Raw genomic sequence first — 20,334 nt, 5'->3', positions numbered from 1 at the left:
TGAGGCACATCAATCCTGGGGAAGAGTCAGGTGGCAAGAACCAGTGTGCTAACACAGCAGCATAGCTTCTGCTTTCACAGTTGGCCTAGCAATCACTGCACCGAGCTGCATCTTCAAAAGCTTATTTCTTCTGGATGCATTTACAGCATTGGAACGGTCCATAGTTAGGATCTGCAACATCTCAGACTCCTAAACCAGTTCACTTCAGCCTGAACTGTGGAGGGCCCTCAATCAGAAGGGGCTGAACAGGTTTAATCCCCAAAGTGGACCAGGCTCACACTGCCAGTGGTTTGGGGAAGGCCCAGGTTGGGGGGATAGAGTGTCTGAGCCATCAGTGGATAGCCAGACTCCAGCTGTTGCCTGCAGCATCGAGCTGCTGATATTTTATGTCTTGCAATCTGGTGCAGAAAGCATAAGGACAACCTGGTTCAGCTGGCCCAAGCCTGCTCTTCACATCACACTGTGAACACTGGTTTTGTGTTTCTGTTCCTCTGTTCTACAGCAACAGTTCTCTGCTTTGCAAAGAAACTTGGTGATTACAGGCTGATCTGTGCTCTGATTATAACACATCTGTGTGGTGGTATATACTTAACTTTCAGCATGCAAATATCCACACGTATACTTAAGTGACAGAGGGAAACTGAGCATGTTAATCTCAAAGAACTAGCACTGAAGAACATTTTCCTCTGACACAGCATCTCATTATATGTATCATAGTAACGCCACAGAGGCCCTTTTCTGAGGTGTGTAGCCATGCAAAAAAAAAATCAGGAGAGGAATGACTTTTTCCAGATCATATCCCTAGGGCACACCCAGGCAACAAGCAGAACCTGTGTTCTATTCCTCCCATGGCACTGGGTAGCAACTTGCTTTAAGTGCATGCCAGCATATAGATATTTTATCATCCAAATACTGTCTAATTGAGCATTTATTAAAAAAAAAACCAGACCATAAAACAGAGCATCCACATAAACAGAAAAGACAAGGCATAATCCTGCTCACACTGAATGAATGTCAGAGCATACCATTACAAAATACATAATCAGCAGATACTCATCTGCATGGAAAAGAATCAATATTTTCAGCCCAGATTGGCTCTGACAGCAGTACATAGTCACTAAAAGGGGACTGAAATCAAGCCAAATGTCCCGTGTTGAAGAACTTCATTTCATCTCCACTGATGCAGGCAGTGTCAGGATCCTAAGGTAGAGATGGCCCCTTTCAGCACCCGAGGTTTATAATCCATTAGGTCAACCGGGCCAAACCCCAAACACTTCCTTTACACTGTATGATGCATTTCCTGCACATAAATACCACGCTCATATGCTCAAGCATTTTGCTGTGTAAGGGTTTGCAGTGATGAGCACCTCACAAGATTTCAGCCCCCGTCAAAGAAAACGTCACTTGTCATTTTACTGCACCTGAAGCCAAGTTTAAGAACACTCTAGAGAGTGCAGACAGAGTGTCTATAGAAATCTAATGAAGTAGTAAGAATAAATTGCAATGACAAGAAAATTATAGTGAATCACAGGTATTTAACAGATTCCTAAGTGCTAATTCTCTATAATGACCAGTTACAAATGAAACTTCTCTAAATTCCAGCAGCAGAATTCCAAGCCTAAAAGTAGCTCTTCAAAGTTACACAATTACATGATTCAATAGTTTTTTTTTAAAAGATACGGGACTTACAGTCATTTCCAAGATCAGGTATTCCATTAGATTTTCTGACTGGATCTTGTTCAGGTAACATGTTACTTTGGTTTCCTGGAAAAGCATGTATGTACAAATGTCCTCAAGTTAGCCTTGCACAGTTGTAACAGCAAAATATGAACACAACACCAGAAGATGTTTTGCTAATTATCTCTTGGATAAAGGCATGCATAACCAACAAGAGAAACCTTGAAAATACAAAACACCTCTATTCAGAAGAGGATATATACAGTCAAAAGACTTTATAGGTTACAAGAAACAAGTTTTTGAAATTCCACTGGATATCTAAAACATTTCAAAAAATAACCTAATAGAAAATATTTCATCCCACACACAGAATATCACCAATTGTTATAACAGAGAGCCAAAGCAGAAGTCAACATCCAGTCAGGCACTCCAGCACAAATCTGATCATAAAACCACATCTTTCTCATTAGTGAGAAAATTAATAAATAGGCATCTGCCATGTAAACATAGGCCAGGGAATAATTTAGCTTTTTCAACGTGAGATGTAAGACACTGAGGACTGACTCAAGCAAGATACAGTACTACAGAGAGAGAAGAATGAGTCATCAAATTAAAGAAACTAATACACAGCTCTAACAACATGATCACCATGTTCACTGATGTCACCTCTGCAATTTTAAACGCTGGGAAATATAAGCTGATGACTTTTTTTTACTCTAATCATTTTCTCAGCATTTCTCTAGAAAAGTGAACTTTGTTTTGAATAATCATCACATCAAACAACCTGTGGAAGGCAAAAGGCCCTTCAAGCCCATGGGAAATGGTTTAAAGTGATTCCTGTTCTTTTACACTAACTGCCAGCCAAGAATCTGTCCAGAGACATGTTATCAATAAACTGGCACTGAGAAATGCTGACCATGCCTAAATGAACATGCTTCATCAAATACCATTTCATCTGGGATAAAACTGAATCACATAATTCTAGAATATCAAAATGCTCCATTCCCACATTTTCCAAAGGAAACACACTGATTTCAAAATTACTGTTTAGAACAGAAGTCATTGCTTCATTCTATCAAATTTTATTTTACAAAAGGAAGGATCAAAATGCATTATTTCACTGAAACTGAAAAAAAAGACAGCTGGACTGACCTTACTATTTTATTATTCATTCCAGATTTTGGTTTTCATTTCAGTATTAGGAAATATGAAAATTCAGACTTTCCTCATGCTAGTAGGTGACTGAGAGCATGGAACAACATTAACAACTGGAATTTGAGGACCCAGAAGCAATATAATACAAAATAATCTCTGGGATTTCCATCATCTTTGTGTTTTGTTATGATTCTGTGGTACTGCTGCCAATTATTCCTTGAATCCACTTTGTATTTACTTGCTCATCATACAGATCTGCCAGTTCTGTCAATTTGGGTGGTAACTGTTGCATTTAGTGGTCATCTGCTGTCCCAGATGTGTTCTGCTATCACACACTGTGATCTGCTATCACACACCTAGAAAAACGGCTACTGAACACATGCAATCACTTATACACGTACAGGACATCTTGAGGCAGATCTAAAAAAGACGTATTAATTCTCTCATTCTTCCTTTTAATTTGCAAACTAGTGGTCATATCTTCCTTTCACTTTCTGCTGTTTTCTCTTAATAGTCTAGATATGTTAGCAATGCATTGAATGTTCCCTGCCTTTTTGCATTCTCATTAAGGGAGAACTATTCTGTAGGAAAACCTATATCCCCTGGTAAAGGTAAAAGATTGCTCACTGAAAGAAAGATATTCTCCCTGTAGATACAATACTTCAGCTATGCAAGTGTTGGCAGGAATATTTATTACATACTCTGAATTTCTAAACACTTAATACTGTGATTCTTTGACAGATGATGGAAGAAAGCATTAGTGGGTATCAGAAATCTGTATTAAAACTAGGATGATGACAGATTTACTTCACTAAGGTTTCAACTATTTAAACTGAGTCAGTAATGAGTATAGAAAATTATTTTTATTTGGTTTTTTACTCTTCATCAAATTACTGTTTCACTGTCCTTTAAGCTGATGCAATGCAAATGAAATGTAGAAAACAGGACCCTGAAGTTATTTTATTTGGAGCTCTAGTTGCCAATTGAGAACATCAGGAACCACCAAAAAACCACCGTAGCAGTCTTCAATAAATTGTGGTAAACTTCCACTCTGTAACATAAGGTAGCTCTGAGGGCTTTCTCAAAGGCTGACGTGGGGTGTGAAGATCCAATTCAATAACCAATAAAAAAGTACGAGCACAACCAGAATGTAATGAGGACAACCATTACCTGCAGATAAGATTTAGATAAACTCATCCAATAATTCTGGCATCCTTTTTTTTTCCTCAAGTACTTTCTGGTTTTAATTTGAGCAATCTGATCTGGTTGGAGATGTCCCTGCTCCTTGCAGGGGAGTTGGACTAGATGGCCTTTAAAGGTCCTTTCCAATCCAAACCATTCTATGATTCTATGATTCTAAGTTGTAATATTGCATAAGCAGTATGGAAAAAACCTGCGGATGATTTCTTGTGGTAGTACCTTGCTATGAATCTGTTAACTACCATCTGAAGACAATAAATTAAAATGCATGAAGTTGACCAAAATCCAGCAGAAGTCCTCACCAAGCTTTTATTGTGAGGGGAGAGACACCAGGGAGAAACAACACTCTCAAGAGAAAGTAAAGAAAAGGGGTGAGCAATAAGAACTAATGGCAGGGAAGCAGAGAGCAGAAAAGGCCCAGATGCTGGAGGGTATTCAGGCTCCTCCTTTCCACTGAAACCAACAGGCATTTGAAAGTCTAAATCCTTCAGAAAAAACAGTTATTAAAACAATAAAGCATGAGAGAAAAGGCCACATGTAAGACTACATAAAGATGTGCTGAATTTTTATTTAATAAGTTTTCTCTTGCTTATTAATGCCTCTGTTTCTACTCAATAATCCTAACAGTCTTCTCAATGAATCTGAGATTCAAGAGGTTAGGATCTGCACTGGACGCACTCAGTAGTAGCCTGCACCCACAGAATTCGGGTATCGCATGGCAGAACAGTAAAAGGTCTGTTAAATATGAACTCCTAAATTAGCATGTAACTCAACTGTAGTGTCAAATAGTTTTATCTTTGCATGAACCAGACTAATCAGCTCACTCTAAAATATCCACTGTTTATCTTTATTATTTCCCGTATTTGACTCTTAGCTTTTTCTTCTGAAAACATTTTCCTTTTCATTTATCTTGGCTACAGCTACATTAAGCAGCTTGTTGGTTTTCCTTATTTGGATTTCATATTGACATTGTTACTTTCCATCTGGGGAGACATTCACCTTCATTAAACTTGTGCAGACCTGAAATCTTTCAGTAGCTTGTGTACTGTGCTGATTTTTCACTCTTGGATCCACACTTAATGCTATTTGGAGCATAAGACCTTGAGAAAGTAATGCTTTGTGTTTATTCTTATCTTCTTTTTCCACCTAGCATTGAAAGCAGCCAGCTGGGGATAGAAGGTTTTCGTATTTCATTTTCATCCGTCTACAGTTCCCTCATTTATAAAGGAGATTAATGTCTTCTTAATTAATCAACACTCTTTCAGGCTTCAGAGCAATACAAATCACTTAGGTATGACCTCTGGAAAGCAGTATATTGAGTTGTATCTGCCACGGGGCTTACTGCAGCACTAATCACAAGAATCACAAGGACCGCTCACACGCAGGCTGTCCGCAGACAACAGCACGTTGCGGTACAAAGAACTGCCAGTGGGTGAATCCCACTGAAACTGTTCATGTGGCAAGAGCGTCACAGCAATTGGCAATGTCTGCCCTGGTAGATATTTCTATTTCAGGGGCTGAACTGCATTCATCCCCAATTTCCCCTCAACTTGCCAGCTGTGGTTGGTGCAAAAATTGTTCTCAAGGCCAAGAAAGGAAGAGTATGAATGCTGGGTTTAGTAATACTAACACTTGCTTCTAGACACTGATGATGTTATGGTCTGGGAAAGAGGAATACAGATTCCAACAACTTTTACATACCTTTATATATAAAATCTTTCTTATAAATATTATAAAAGTTGTAAACAATATACCTACTGATATATTACGCATATAACATCTGGCAGACAATATCTGAAAAAGAATTCACTCCAGTAAAAGTAATTTATTTCATAGAGCTCTGCCTGCAAATTACATTTCTCTACTCAAATACCTTGCCTGAACGGGCAGAGGTTTAATTCTAGGTTTTACATTTTCTGGCAATTAAATTTCTGTCTCTGCCCACAGAAAAGATGTAGTATCACCACACTGTGACACCGTTAAGTAGTTTGGGTCATTTTACATCTGTTAATTCACCCTCCACTACTCCCAGTCAACTCCTGACAACTGTAGCCAAAGGTTAATTAAAGGGATTAGTGACTTTCTGGTTCACATGAAATCATTTAGCATGAATGACCAAGAAGAACAGTGACACCTGACAAAACATCTTAGGATTCAGAACTCTTAAAGGTAATCAGGCCAGGTTTTTCAAAAATACATTAATTGCAGTGATGATTAGTTGTATCAGGATTTTTTTAAACCTCTGGACCAGGCACTTTTATTGGAAGCCTTTAAATATTCTTGCCCCTTCCTCCACACTCTTCATATAGTGTTTGTTCAAATAGTAAATAATAGAAATTAAAATTTCAACTTACGTTTCTCCTTTGCATTGGTTTTCTCATAATTTAGAAATTTGACTTTTTGTAGATGAATTGGACAACAATAGACCTTGTCACAAGGCAAAATGTCACAGAAATTCACTTCAGGGATCCTGCTGACAGGTTGCGTGCTCTGAGAAATTGTGCTTTCCCCCTGCAATGCTAAAGGAAAAAAAAAATAATAAACCAGACATAATTTCCACTAGCGCTGTGTGTCTAGTGGCATTTCATAATAGCACAGAAATTGAAAGTCTGCCATGTGTATGCAGACCAGCAGAGATACAGTACCTGCTGTAGTCGTAGAGGGAGAGAGTGCAACAGAACTTGAGGTACTGGTGATGAAGAAAAAGAAAAACAACTCATTAAGAAATGGACATCAGAGTTGTGGACCAAAGCAGATTGGTCCACACTCTATTACTAATTCTAATTGACTAACACTAATTCAACTACTTGCCTGTAAATCGGATGTTTCTCAAAGTGTCTGTCATGAACACTAAGTAAACACAGGGTCGATATTGTCAAAGCACTGTAGAAAGATAATTATTCTGCAGATTTACATCCATCTCTCATGTAAAATAATACGAATAATACCTCGACAGCACCTTGTCCAAATGTAGTACTGTAAGAGTAAACTATTTGATCACTTCCCCTTAAATGGGAAAAATTTCAACTGAATTTAATGGGTTTTAGAACAGATACTTGTACACAGCTAAATTCAACACAAAATATGGTCAGTTTTCCATTGTAAATAGAATCACAACACCAGTTCCAAGTACTCAGTTCACAGAGAGACTGTAAGCCACAGGTTTTCAGACTGGAAACAGACAATGGCAATCACAAAAGTCCAGAGCATACTTTCCTTTCCACAAGTCCAAGGTCACAAGTTAAACTTTTAGAGTCACAGGACTGCCCACCACATTGGAAACAACTTCAGCTTCATTTCACATAACAGAATCACTCCGTACATCAGAAACTGTACTTAGGCACAGAATGATTGTATAAAACACGCGGAATCTCACAAGTCCAGCTTTGGATCTGTAGCACAAGCCACCAAGATACAATCAGGGTGCACTATACCTTGTTTCATTGTCAGAGATTAGTTGTGTGTGCACCACATGAGTATCTCACTTTTCTAAAACAATTTCAATGTTACGGTATTACCAGGTATATTCACTGTTAATTTTAGTACGTTGTGTTCTTTGAGTAGGAAGGGTGAAAAGAAGAAAAACACTGCAATCTTCTTTATGATGAGATAAGTAGAAAGGGGTAGGGAGAAACAAGTCAACTTGTTGATAATTAATTGTTACCATAGTGCCATAATAGCAATCAAAGCTATTATAGTCACCCGGAAAATCTTCACAGAGCACAACTCTTTCCCCTTTGATAAACAAACCTAGAAAACAAAAAAAAAGTTTGGTTAATTTAAGTGGCACATAACTCAGCTACTACCAGTAGATTAAGAAATACTACATTAGTCTGACTTTAAGTTAATCTTGTTTCTTTCAGAGGAACCATACAAGCCATCCTTATACAGGGGTCAACATCTATAAGGAGAAAAACATAAGTAATGAAAGGCTCCCTAAAACTGTGAGTGCCTTGCACAGTGTTGATCGTATGGGGACACAAACATGACACAGGAAAAAAGGGTGGGTAGAAATAACAGCTCCTTCTGTTTTCTTCCTGCCATTTTTCACACTCTTGAAGTACTTCAAAATCAAATTAAGAACATAGTGAGCAGTGGCAGAACTAAAAGATGAGCAGCTTTCAGCATATGCTCAGACCATGTTAAACCAGGGCTGGCATAAATACAGAAGAAAGGCACTTTCCAGACAAGTAGGATGATCTGAGATGATGGAGCATTTGATTGTCATTACGGATTAAAGAACATTTGACCTGTTATTTTCTCTTGCTCTCTGGCACTGACAAAAGCAAGGTAGGCAAACGAGCGTTAGTTCATCTTAAAGAACAGGACTTAGCAGCCTAGGAAGACTGTCTTGAAAAAGGTCAACATATATTCCCTAACTCATTCAATCCCTGCGAAAAAGAGTCTCCTCTTCCTATACCAGGATATGGGCAAGAGGAAGTCATTCAGCAATAGCAATGACCTGCTATCCAGGTCTTAACCACCTGAAAGACAGCATTATCCAGTAGAAAACAGGAAACGCCAACTGAAAACTACAGTGAAAGACTCATCCAAGAAAGCAAGCTGAGGAAGAGTTATCACTGTGCAGACTTCCAAACCGAAACGAGAATTTCTGTGTAAGGCCACACTGCACCACGTGAGCACACCTACAGGCTGAAAAATTCCCTCCTGCTGAGGTCCTCTCCTTCACACCATCACACAGCACGTATCTACTCTCACACACACAATGCACAGCCAAGAAGTGGAAATGTCTCATATGTATTTTCTATCTCAGTATAGTTAGTTTTTAAGATTCTAGCATGACACTAAATAATTCTGGCTAAGGAGTTTGATTCTATATTTAGAAATATGAAAGCTTTCACCAATATTTCAGCACTTACAAAAACTCTCTCATAGGCATATTTCATATATTTAATTTCACTCACCTTGTTGGATTTTAGCGGGACTGATTTTTTTGATGGCAAAAGACTAGTAGCTCGACTACACCTGCTGTAAGAGACAAAATCTCTTTAACATTCAAATACTTCAGCAACTAATAAATGAAAAAGAGTCACTTTGAATAGAGCGTTAATGTCACTTGCTTTTGCAATTTTAACACTGAAAAAGAGAAAGGCAGAAGTGTCATCAGATTAATTTTCAAGAACAAATACTTCTAGTTAACTCATTCAGGTGAATGCTATTAAATGCTACATTTGATTTCAAAGAAAACTTGGGGAAATGGTTTAGAAATAGAAAATGCTCATCACTTCCACCGAAGCACTAATGAAAATTCTTCCTTGCAGAAGTAGCTCCATAGATTTCTCTTAGCAGCAATTTCCAAGCTCAAGGGGTGTAACAGGACATAATCTACTCCTGCTTTATGCAACAGAAGCAATTCCAAAAATGACTGCAATTTAACAGCCATTTCAAATATTAATTTTGTCAGTGAGTTAAAAAATACGAGAAATTTGCATTTTTTGCACAACTTAAATGCTGGAAATGAGCTGAACTCCACTATCAAGCCAAACTGTTTTTAACTTCTACCACAGAGACCTCTTTACCAATTTCTGTGACAACTATCAGAGAACATTCCAGACAGAGGTACCTGACTTTGCTCTCTTCACTGACTGTTGACTTTAAACTGCTCATCCGTTTCAGCCTGGCCAGTTTCCTATTCCACTGTTCCAGTTCTTCTATTCTGACTTCAAGATTGTTGGTTAGTTTACAAAGCTGCTTTACAGCACCAACATTCTCCATAAAGATCTGATCCTGAGAAGCAAAACAATGACAAAAGTAGATACAGTATGTTCATCAATCATATGTAACAAATGGTAATGTGTACAGAATTCACCTATGTAACGGTACATTGAATATTTAAAATGCAAACACAAGTTCTCTCACTATAAATGGTATGCACTTCCGACTATAAAAACCTTTTGCTAGATAGCAAAAATTCTTTATGTGCAATTTGCAGTAAATTGAAAATGAGGACTTGCAGAAAAATTTGAAGAAGCTAAAGGGTTTCATAGGCCAAGAATTTAAACTATCTTTTACCTTCATACTGTGTTGAATTTTAAACCTTAACACTGTCACAACAGGCACCTACTATTTGATTTCTAATGCTGCAGCTGAACACAGATTTCAGAATCCCTTAGAAAAATGTACATCCAACCATCTACCTACACGATTGACTAACCTGGCTCAGACAAGCCAGAGTTTCTATCCATGTTGTACACAAAATGTGAATCACACAGGAATCAGTGAGACAGGGAATCAAGATCCAAACCAGAGGTCAAGCTGTGATGGTATGATATTTTATTCTCCCCTTCAACCTCTCCAGCCCCTTACAGGAGTCCTGTAAGTTCTAACACTATGATCAGCTCCACAACTAATACAGTCAGACACTCTCCATTTACTCCTTCTGAATATTTTACCCAGAAAAAGCCTTCTATTCTTCCGACCCCTGCTTATCACCTAGGTATCAATCTGCTGCTGGAGAAGCCCTCAGTACAACCATCCAGGTAGTAAGTATTTTATCCATTTCTGAGCCAAAAATGGTTACTGATCCACTGCAGGAGCATGATAATAGCATACTTTCTTTGCTGTGTTTGAAAGAACAGCTTTCTCATACTAATGTACAACTAGACTGATGCCATTAAACCTCAAATGAAGCTATTACTGCAGTTAATGTTGCTAAGTGTTCCAGTCTAGTCAAGTCATGCAGAAGTAAGTCAAAAGCAGAGTTTTGCCTTTCACGTTGCCTTTCACACACACCTTTCTTTTAAAGGCGACTGCATTCCACAGAAACAGACGGTGTTTTGTATAAACAGAACCAGAGCACAGATATCAGTGGTAAGCTGCAAACTTCTCTACTGCCAGAAGACCAACAGCCTGTTTAACTAAAAAGTGACCTAAAAATAACCTCCTGTGCCTAGAACTCTGAAATCATTTACACAATCACTTGTTCTCCTGTCAATGAGATGTACCAGCTGCCCTTTCCATTCTCTTAAAATCATGCATGAATCCTTTCTAGGTGACTTCGAGTAGATGAGAACATGGCTCATCTGGCAAAATGAAGGAATACTTTACTTGGGGAAAAAAAAAAAAAGACAGATGAGAGTTTTACTGCCTCACTGATGACGAACTGAGCACAGTGAAGTTGAGAAGAGAAGAAAGATTCTTGTCCCAAAACAGCAAATTTCCACAGGGTTGAGACATTTCTCTAGAAAGTAACAGAGCCTGGTTCAAATGTGTAACACAATCAATTGATTTTACAGAGTCTGACAGCACTAAGCAGGCACCTGACAAAGAGACACAACCAAACCATCCAATACCTTGCTTATCTGGAACTAAACTTGGAATATGAGGATAACAAAATTCAAGGCCTCATCACCTCCCTAACCAAAAGCAAAGATACGAACTACTGTCCACTTACTACTCGAGGTGCTGAGCTATTCTTGAGTTGGGAGCTCAGGATATTTGGAGTGGATATTCTAGCTGGGACGTCAGATGTCACAAAGCTCTGAATTCAATGTATATCTTAAACTGCTAAACAAAGATGTCTCCTGCCCCTGTCTCCCCAGAGATCACAGAACTGACATTCACATGCTCTCCCACAGGTGTCAGGCGAAAGATTAAAAAGCACAGGTTGCACTGCCAGATGAAAACAACGTCAAAGTGTTTGTGAAGTGATCTCAGATCTAGCCAAATAGTCAAGAAAAAGCTAAGTAGTAAATAAGCCATTGCTCTAACAACTCATTCCTGCTTGGGCCACATCGACGTTGCCCCGCAGGGTGCAAGGTCACATCCCTGGAGCACATCCTGGCAAGTGCTGTCCAGAGATCCAAGCTACAGAGGAGAAAGGAAACACAATGGGGTCAAACAGACAGTATTTTGTGTGATATTTCAGCAAAGAGAGATATTTCCAGAAATATATATATATCTAGAAATTAGCTACAGGTTGGAACCCTAACAAAATACGGCAAAATTTCTAAAAGTCTCCGTTTCAATAGTAAAGCTCTCCTTCTGCACCTTTATTCAAGGTGTCTAATCCATGCTTCCTTTATATGGAACATAGCCTAACAGATATAACTTACAAATTTAATTTATTTGCAGCCAATCAAAAGAAGACAAGTGAAATGTAATATATTTTTAATAGAGATTTTCTCCAAGTTTGGTGGTGCAAACTTGTGTTTTCTACAGAATAGTGAAAGAATGCATGATTTTAACAAATACAGGATCATGTTCACGACATCATCCAGAAAACGTTAACAATCTGTAAAACCTCCCCCTTCTTATTATCAGCTGTAAGCTGGAAAAAGCTGGGAAGTGGTCCTCGACCTGCAGTGTTTCAGCACACAGCAGAGGGGCCGCTCTGAGCAATGTTGTGGACAAGCACTGTCTGCAGTCATGTGTGACTCGACTTTGTGACTGACAGTCCCTTGCAGTTCTGTTTCTACAGGAAAAGTGGGGGAAGAGAGCACAGGACAATAGACTAAGGCATTGTTTCCACCCTATGAGCATGGTAACTACTTTATGTGTCATAAACATTTTATAGTGTATGATTTTGAAGCTATAATAAGGATTTCAGATGGCCAAAAAAAACCCTTTCCACAGAGCACACAGAGCTAGCAGTTGTATTTGGTATAAAGTGACTACACTTTAGAGTAAGAAAGTTTTTATTTAACAAACAAAATGCCATCATCGTTTAACTCACTTCTGGAACACTTAATTAACTTAAGCACTTAAACATAAAAGAATGTTTTGGATTCTCACTTGTTGGACCAATGCTATAAAATTATTATCCATCTTTATTCATCAAAGTTAGTTTTTTTCCTTTTCTCTTTTATTGTATGTTTATTTATTGCTATAACAAGATTTTAATGTAAATACTTTTTGTCATTAAAAGACTCCACCATTTACTAACACCTGGTGGTTCAGTGTTTCTCAATGATTTGCCAAACACTATTTTTGTAAACACAACTGCAGGCCAACATCTTTGTATAAAGCACAGTGTGTGTTTATAGCTCCATATTCTAAAGGAACAGTCTAAATACACAACCCCACTTTCTCTCTCAAGATCATACCTTGTCAACCATGAGGAAGTTTTCTATTTTTTCTCCATCATTACAAGCAACATCTCCAACTTCTCGAACAGCTTGAGGTAAAAACTCCTTCACTTCCTGGGCTATTATTCCTACTCACAAGATAACAGAAACTAAAGTCAGCAAACACAGGTTGTGTGCTTTGAATTGCTCATCCTAAAAGCTACAGTTGGGGCCAAACATGATACAGAATTTATCTGTGATAGGAAAATCCAGGATTTCACTTTTTTTTTTTCACAGAAAAGAAACAGAAACCTTTAGAATTCCCATATCTTTGCAATAAGAACAAAATAGTTTGTGATCACATATTTCATTCTCATTAAATCTCTGCAAAAATAACCTCCTATCTTCAAAAAACGAAACAGAAGTTGAATAATTACCAGAAATACTTAATTCGGGCATTTTTACATCACAAGAGAAAAACAGCAAAGTGTGCAATTTTAGTATCATAAGAAATTAGGATGAAATACCAGGGTGTTAAAAGGCACTGTGGCACAATGAACAACAGTGGAAGTTAATGAAAAATAGGGACAGAACTGACTGAATACCTGTTTCATGGGTATTTTTTATTCCCATAACAGATGCAAATTCAGGCTTGTAGTCATACTCCACCAGTCTCATTTGTGTTATTCTTCTCAACTGCTCATTCGTATCGACCTAGTTAGACAAATACCAAGATTCATATGTTGAAACATTAAGAATGGTCATGGCATCTAAGATATCACTGAGACAGCAACAAGCCCGACACAGCGACTTGGCCAACCTTCACATCGAAAAATATGGACAATCTTCCCGTTCCCCATTAGCAGAGTGCTATTCGTATTTGTATTGCCAGCTACCCTTCAGTCTGGCAACTTCCATTCGCACAGATATCCCCAGCTTCTATTGTCAGCCTCTTCCAAGGTCCACAGGCAATGGCTCTACAGAGCACAGTGGCACACTTGACTTCTTTAGGCCAACATTTCAGCACACCCAGGATAAAGAAGCTGCCTCACATGTCAGAACAATGATCAACACATGTGCTGTCGTGCAAACATAAATGCCCTAAATAGTCCACAGCCCTCACCTCCCGGATATTTTGTTTTGCTCGGCTGTCAGATGGGTGCATAACTCTGCCCATAACTTTTGCATTTCCACAGACAACCAGTGCTTCGTCTGGTGCATCTGTGTTAATTCCTACTCGACCATGATAGACTATCGTCTCTGGAACATGTCCTCGCTGCCACAGTACATCACTGTCATTCTCAAACTGCCCTGGGTTAGACGCCTGGAAGAAAAAAAATATGTTTAAAGATACAGTATAGTATAGATGTACTATTGCTTATTCCATCAGGAATACAAGGAAAATGAAATGCCAAGTCTTTAATATTTAAATTGTATTCAAGAGCTTTTCTAACACATCAACAGAAAAAAACAGAGTGGAGTCACTTCTAAGTACGTGTTTCTGCTCATATAGCATTGGCCTCACTGCTTTTCTCCTTGAATTCAATTTTATTATCACCTTAAGCTAAATTATCAATGTCCAAAGCTTTCCAAATTTTAAGTTTCATATTATGCCACATCACCATTTATTTACCAGCAAATTTTAGCTGAAGCTGGAAATCAGAAAATAAGAAATAAGGCAGAGATTAAATACATGTGGTTCAAAAATTATTTTTTTTAACATGCTTTGGCCATACCAGTTTTTCTTCTTTCATGTGCCATTTCACAAACTCTTCCAGCATATATTGAAAGCCTGTGCTGAACAGATCAGAGGTGATCTTGGTTTGCATTCGCAGGTCCTACTATCCTAAAGTAGATGCTCCAAACCATAAATGGCATGTATTGTAGGTTTCTAGAAATAACTATTTAAAACAAGTAAGTGGAGAAAAGAAGCCCAACTGCATTACCTAAATGGTAAATTACAAATTTAACTGCAAACCACTTGTGGAAAGGACTAATTTTGTTCTCTGTTTACACAGTATCTAGTACAGTGGAGCCTTGCTCCACAACGACAATATTAAAACAAGGAGCAGGAGAGGAGGCAGGAAGGGATAAGGAGACTGCTCCCACACACACTCCCTTTTTCACAATTACGAAAACATCTGCTGGGGAGCCACAACCATGGAGGATGTTAGGTTCTGTATGGCTGAGGTTTATTTTTCAGGCCCATTCTATTTCCTGCAATCATTTTGCAGCCATGCCAGACAGACAACCACCTCAGCACAACTCAGGGAAGAGAGAACTGTGACACAGGGGGAGGAAAGGCATCCAAACTATGCCCCAAGGCCACAGTTTGATGTACACTTCTTCTGGCAGCAAAACCAGTGTAGGCAGCCCATATCACCTCATCACCCATCTCCACCTGCCAGCCCTCTGTTCTCCTAAAACACCAACAGAGATGACAATGGAGGAACCAGTCTGACTTAAAATTAACCAAGCACAAAAAAATAGACTTATTTTTAACACATATCAGTCCCCATTCCTGTTAACTGCAGTGCCCTGGAAAAACAGTTGTACCAGCATGGCTGAGGAAGAGTGTGGGCACAGGAGCACAAAGCCCGACAGGAGCAGAAATGAGTCAAGCATTGTTCATCCAGTGCTGCCCCAAAATGAAATGTCCAACAAACTATGGCCCAGGAAGTATTTGTCTCTTTGCGGGCGTTTCCACAACAAAACACATACAAAAACATTAAGTCACTAAATCAAAAGTCTTCTGATACTCTGAGGAGCTTAAGTTTCATGAATATGCCTCAAAAATAAAATGGAATAATGATTTTTTTTTTCATTTATTTGTGATTTTGGATTGGTGGGAAACACTGCTCAATGAAATGGGCAGGAACAAATTCACTTACTAATACTAATTTCTGCAAGTCACAGCTACCAAACGAATTTTGCTTTTACTCAGCAACTGAGATAATGAAGTATAAATTACATTCAAAACCTGTTTGCAAGGTTCCAAAGACCTATGAAGTCTAAAAATAGCAGTTCCTGAGGAGGTGACCATCTGGAAAAACAAATAATTACTACTATCTAGTTAACCAAATGTCATTTTAACTGAATAAATATATTCATAAATTCTCTAAAATCCTCTGTAATGTTTAAAATTAGCTCCTGTTAGAAATTTCATGTCAAAGAAACAGGGTCTTTCAAAGAACACCAAAAAACCCATGGAGTGTGTATAATTAGAACAGGCATTTTGTCTCAATAATTAATTTTGTTAATTTTACTTTAAGTTTGAATTCAAACTTTAAAATTTGAGTCTGAACAAAAGTATGAGCACGATAAAAAGTCCCCACTCATTTAAAGAAGCCAGGTTTTCACAAGGCTTTGCCATCTACAATGCATGGCGCTGTGCACTTACCACTGTTTGTCACAAGTAGAGCATGATCTGATGTGCCTGATAACCACTACTCAGCCGGTACTTGTGTTACATTACGTTTGAGTGTATAAAGGGCCAGAACATGAGTTGCTTTCTCTCACAGTGCATTTGCACAGCTTTGCAACTTTAAGGTAACCAGCAGCTGGCTCACTGTACTCTGCCACTCAAGCCCTGTCAGACATGTGGAAAATTACTTTTTTTTTTCTTTCCAGTTTTCCTGTTGACATTTTCACCACTTCAAATCACAGCCTCTTGATCCTTCTGCTTTTCTACCTTCTTTTTTCTTTGCTGGGAATAGTAGCCAGATTTGCAAAATCTTATTCTCTGGATTCATATTAAAAATCTGTCTCACACACACATTGAAGAAGCTCTCTTCATTGAAATTTCAAAAGAATCTAACATCAAAAACGGTAGAAAAATGTAAATTTCTAAATCTTAGATTAAAATGTATCTTTTATAAGGTAACAATAATCCCAAGGATGAGTCAAATGTGAAAATTCAACAGCTTTCCCAAATTAGTAAAGAGGCAATATTTGTAACACTGCTAAGATGCAGAAAGAGAAATTCAGACGAAAGCAGTATTGTGGAAATTGATGGACAAAAAAAGGAATGGGACTAAATATGTAGAAATGATAAAAACACAATGCTTCAGTGTCCCAAAATAAAAGAACCCACAGCAACAGCCAGGATGATAAAAATTCTCAGCAGAGCAGAAAACTACCGAACTCCAAACATCACTTTCAAAGCTTTTTTTCGCAGCTCCATCCAGAAAAGAGCTCTCGGCTATATAGCGCTCAAAAACCTAACTGTAACTGCAAGAAAAGGGTTTATGGCACAAGAGGACACAAAGTTATGGCCCAGACAGAAAAGAAGACAGGATTAAACTGTCTGAAAGCCCTTATCTTCCTTTGTGAGCCCCTGTGCAACACCACACATACTGAAGATTTGCACTTTTGCTCTCTCCGAACGCTAAACCAGGCTGTGATCCTAAGCCTAGGCAGATGATGTGCCACCACAGAGGACCCAAGCAATGGCCTACAAAAAATGATGCCAGGACTAAAAGCTTTTGACAGCCCTCACCTTCTTCTAGGAGCCCCTTCCCAGCCATGCTTATTACACTGGAGTTCTTGGTCTTGATTCTAAAACAAAACCCTGTGCCTATTGCTCATCATAAGCCAAGGACTAGAAAGGCTCCGAGCAACCAAGCAGCAGCTCCTTGACTGGCCCACACAAAAAAGTTCACTGGACTGCAATTTTCCAGAGGCCCTCACCATCCTTTGCAGCCCTGCCACGTGGCACATAGGCATTTCCTGTGTTTCTAAGCACTAAACATAATCTTCACCCCAGAAATCACCATAACCCCAGACTATGCCCAGTTCACACATTAACCAGCAGCTACTGGTGACACAAAAAAGGGCCAGGACTGAAAGATTTTGGCAGCCCCTTCCTTCCCTTGCAGTCCCCTTGCAACCCCACTCATGCTGGGGCTCTGCACTTTCTCTCCTAACTCTAACCCTGCATAGCACCTGCAACAATGGAGTTCTGGGGTTTTTCTCTCTTCCAAGTCTAACTCTAAGGTAAAGCTGAGTACTGAAAGGAAAAGCGTCTATGGATCAGGGGATTGAAAAGTAACGGTCATGAGGAAGTGAAACCAATTCGTCCTTTTTCTGTTTTGAAACCTCTATGACAACCACCAAATTAAGAGCTGGAACACTCTGGAAACACACTGGAAAGGATCAGCTATAAGTCTTAATCTTCCTAGAGCTGCCGGACCTCCCTTCCTTGCATTTTTTTTAATTCTCGTCCTCCTTTGAAAATGAAGCATCTAGCCAATGAAAGCACTTACCAAATTCCTGACAAGTGCAGGAAATTGTTTCACCTCAAAGAAAAAACAATCTAGAAAAATCAATGTATTTTGTATTGGAATTCACAACAAGCTTTCTTTTTAAAGTCTTCTATAGTTCTACTTTTAACATTTTAAAATCCCAATCATTAAAAGATAACATACTCATACAGTATGCAACTGTACTTTTTTTCCTCAAGCTTTTCAAGTCAATGGTAATTTTTATGTGCAAGCATCACCCCCCCTAGTCTCCTGTGAGTATCAAAACAGTAAATACATTTCACGTGAAAGCAATATAAATTTCTACCTACCCTCACAATAATCTTTTCAGAGACATTTGCAGACAGTAGGTAGAACTGGTCCTGAGAGACAGCATACAGTCCAACTACCAGCATGAAGTATCTAATTTGAAATTGATTTAATCAAGACAATAATTGAAATAACATTTTCTCATAGGTAAAAATAAAATGTTTTAAATGCAACTGCTATTACTGATACATAAAAAGATAGCCAGAAAAAATTAAAAATATATTTACATTACAATATGAAAAAAAATATTTCCTTCACTCTCAAATAACATGCTCTTTCGATCCCCACAATCACTGAGAATGAACAAAGAGAAGAGTAACTTTGACAAATTTAAGTAATGAAGACTCAGAGATTAAGACCCTTCTCTCCCCAGAAGAAAATGATCATTATTTGTTTTTTTAGCTTCCTGATTTTGTCAGTCAACATTCTGAAGATTTCCTGAAACAATCTCTAATCATGAAGATGGGGTATTTTCTTTTATTCTCAAATCATTCTGTGACTTGCCTTTAAGTATCACAGAATTTGAAATTTAAAAAATCACAGGATTGGGCAATGCTGAGATTTTTCACAAACATCTGCTCCATTCTAAAGTAGACCTTCTCTTTTCCACCTCACACACACAGGCCAACCAGCTACAGCAATACCTCTGGTCAGGATTAGGTTTCCCCTTTTTTCTCATATTATTTGCTGTTGTTTCACTGAAATGCAACCTTCCCAGTGTTACTTTAGTTATCTGGTCCCCTGGCAGGTCAACTCTAAAAGAGAAAAGGAAAAAAGAATCAGGGAAATAAGCATTTAAAGATCTACCTGGCTCAAGCCAGATTTCCTCAAACTCATCAAGAGAGTTCTTAGAAAAACTGACAAATGAAAGAAAGAGGAATTCCAGAAAAAAAAAAAGCAGTACCCCTGGTATATAAAAATGCATTAAAACCTGTGATTATGTCAAGGAGATAAAAAAGATAAAGCATGAGCAGTGGGAAACTGTTCTTAATAATAGGAGTCTTGCGTTTCATTGTCTGTCCTGAACATAATAAAACCATATGTGTTCCATATGATGGGTATTTGTTGTTTGCCAAGGTTAACAATGCTTATTATTGGATACGAATTTCGACATTTAAATAAATAAATTTTACTGCTGGTGCTTTTTTTCACCTGCATCTAATTTGTATGTCTGGAAGTATAAAATATACACCTATGTCTCAAATACAAAGTGGTACTGTCATAAATAATATGAATAATATGAATATAGAGTTTGCATGGAGAAAACCACAGTCCACCGAACAGTCACCCATGAAACAATTTACACACACCGACAATCTATTCATCAGTATGCAAAAGGAAGAAAAATGCCATGATACAGGCAATTTAGTGAAAATTGAGCTCTTCTCCTAAGCTCAAAGTTCATTTTTTGAAGATTATATATTGCAGCCTTTATCCCAGCACTGTCCTGTCAAACTTGACACTGTCTTATCTTTTTCTGTTTTAAGGTTTATTTAATTATTAATAGCAAACAGAACAGCTCCAACAGAAGACACTTGTGCCAGAAGAACATTGATTCTGCCAGTGAGTTAAGATGCAGAAGAATTGCAGAGAGATCCAGGGAGAAGCTGCATGTATGTTTCTAGCAGAGACACTCTCCCTTAAAAGCACTGCAAACACATTTCATGCCTACGTAGAACAGGAACATTACTGACATCTTTAAGATG

General features: G+C 38.3%; 1 protein-coding gene across 1 annotated transcript in view; it reads right to left on the bottom strand.

Annotated features, from left to right (window-relative positions):
* Nucleotides 1–20,334, bottom strand: part of MYRFL (myelin regulatory factor like) — a 49,266-nt gene that overhangs the window by 5,898 nt on the left and 23,034 nt on the right. Inside the window, exons 9-20 of the mRNA XM_086740035.1 lie at nucleotides 19,273–19,383; nucleotides 18,631–18,721; nucleotides 14,182–14,382; nucleotides 13,664–13,772; nucleotides 13,098–13,207; nucleotides 9,617–9,780; nucleotides 8,958–9,021; nucleotides 7,697–7,782; nucleotides 6,844–6,915; nucleotides 6,678–6,721; nucleotides 6,387–6,551; nucleotides 1,690–1,764 (exon numbers count right to left, since the gene is read on the bottom strand). Coding sequence (XP_086596161.1) covers nucleotides 1,690–1,764; nucleotides 6,387–6,551; nucleotides 6,678–6,721; nucleotides 6,844–6,915; nucleotides 7,697–7,782; nucleotides 8,958–9,021; nucleotides 9,617–9,780; nucleotides 13,098–13,207; nucleotides 13,664–13,772; nucleotides 14,182–14,382; nucleotides 18,631–18,721; nucleotides 19,273–19,383 — 1,292 coding nt within the window. The remainder of the gene's footprint in view (nucleotides 1–1,689; nucleotides 1,765–6,386; nucleotides 6,552–6,677; nucleotides 6,722–6,843; nucleotides 6,916–7,696; nucleotides 7,783–8,957; nucleotides 9,022–9,616; nucleotides 9,781–13,097; nucleotides 13,208–13,663; nucleotides 13,773–14,181; nucleotides 14,383–18,630; nucleotides 18,722–19,272; nucleotides 19,384–20,334) is intronic.

Source organism: Chlamydotis macqueenii, chromosome 1 (genome assembly GCF_036417535.1).
Source record: "Chlamydotis macqueenii isolate bChlMac1 chromosome 1, bChlMac1.mat, whole genome shotgun sequence".
NCBI lineage: Eukaryota > Metazoa > Chordata > Aves > Otidiformes > Otididae > Chlamydotis > Chlamydotis macqueenii.
Note: the sequence above shows the minus strand (reverse complement) of the source record. Positions and strands in the feature narration are given on the sequence as shown.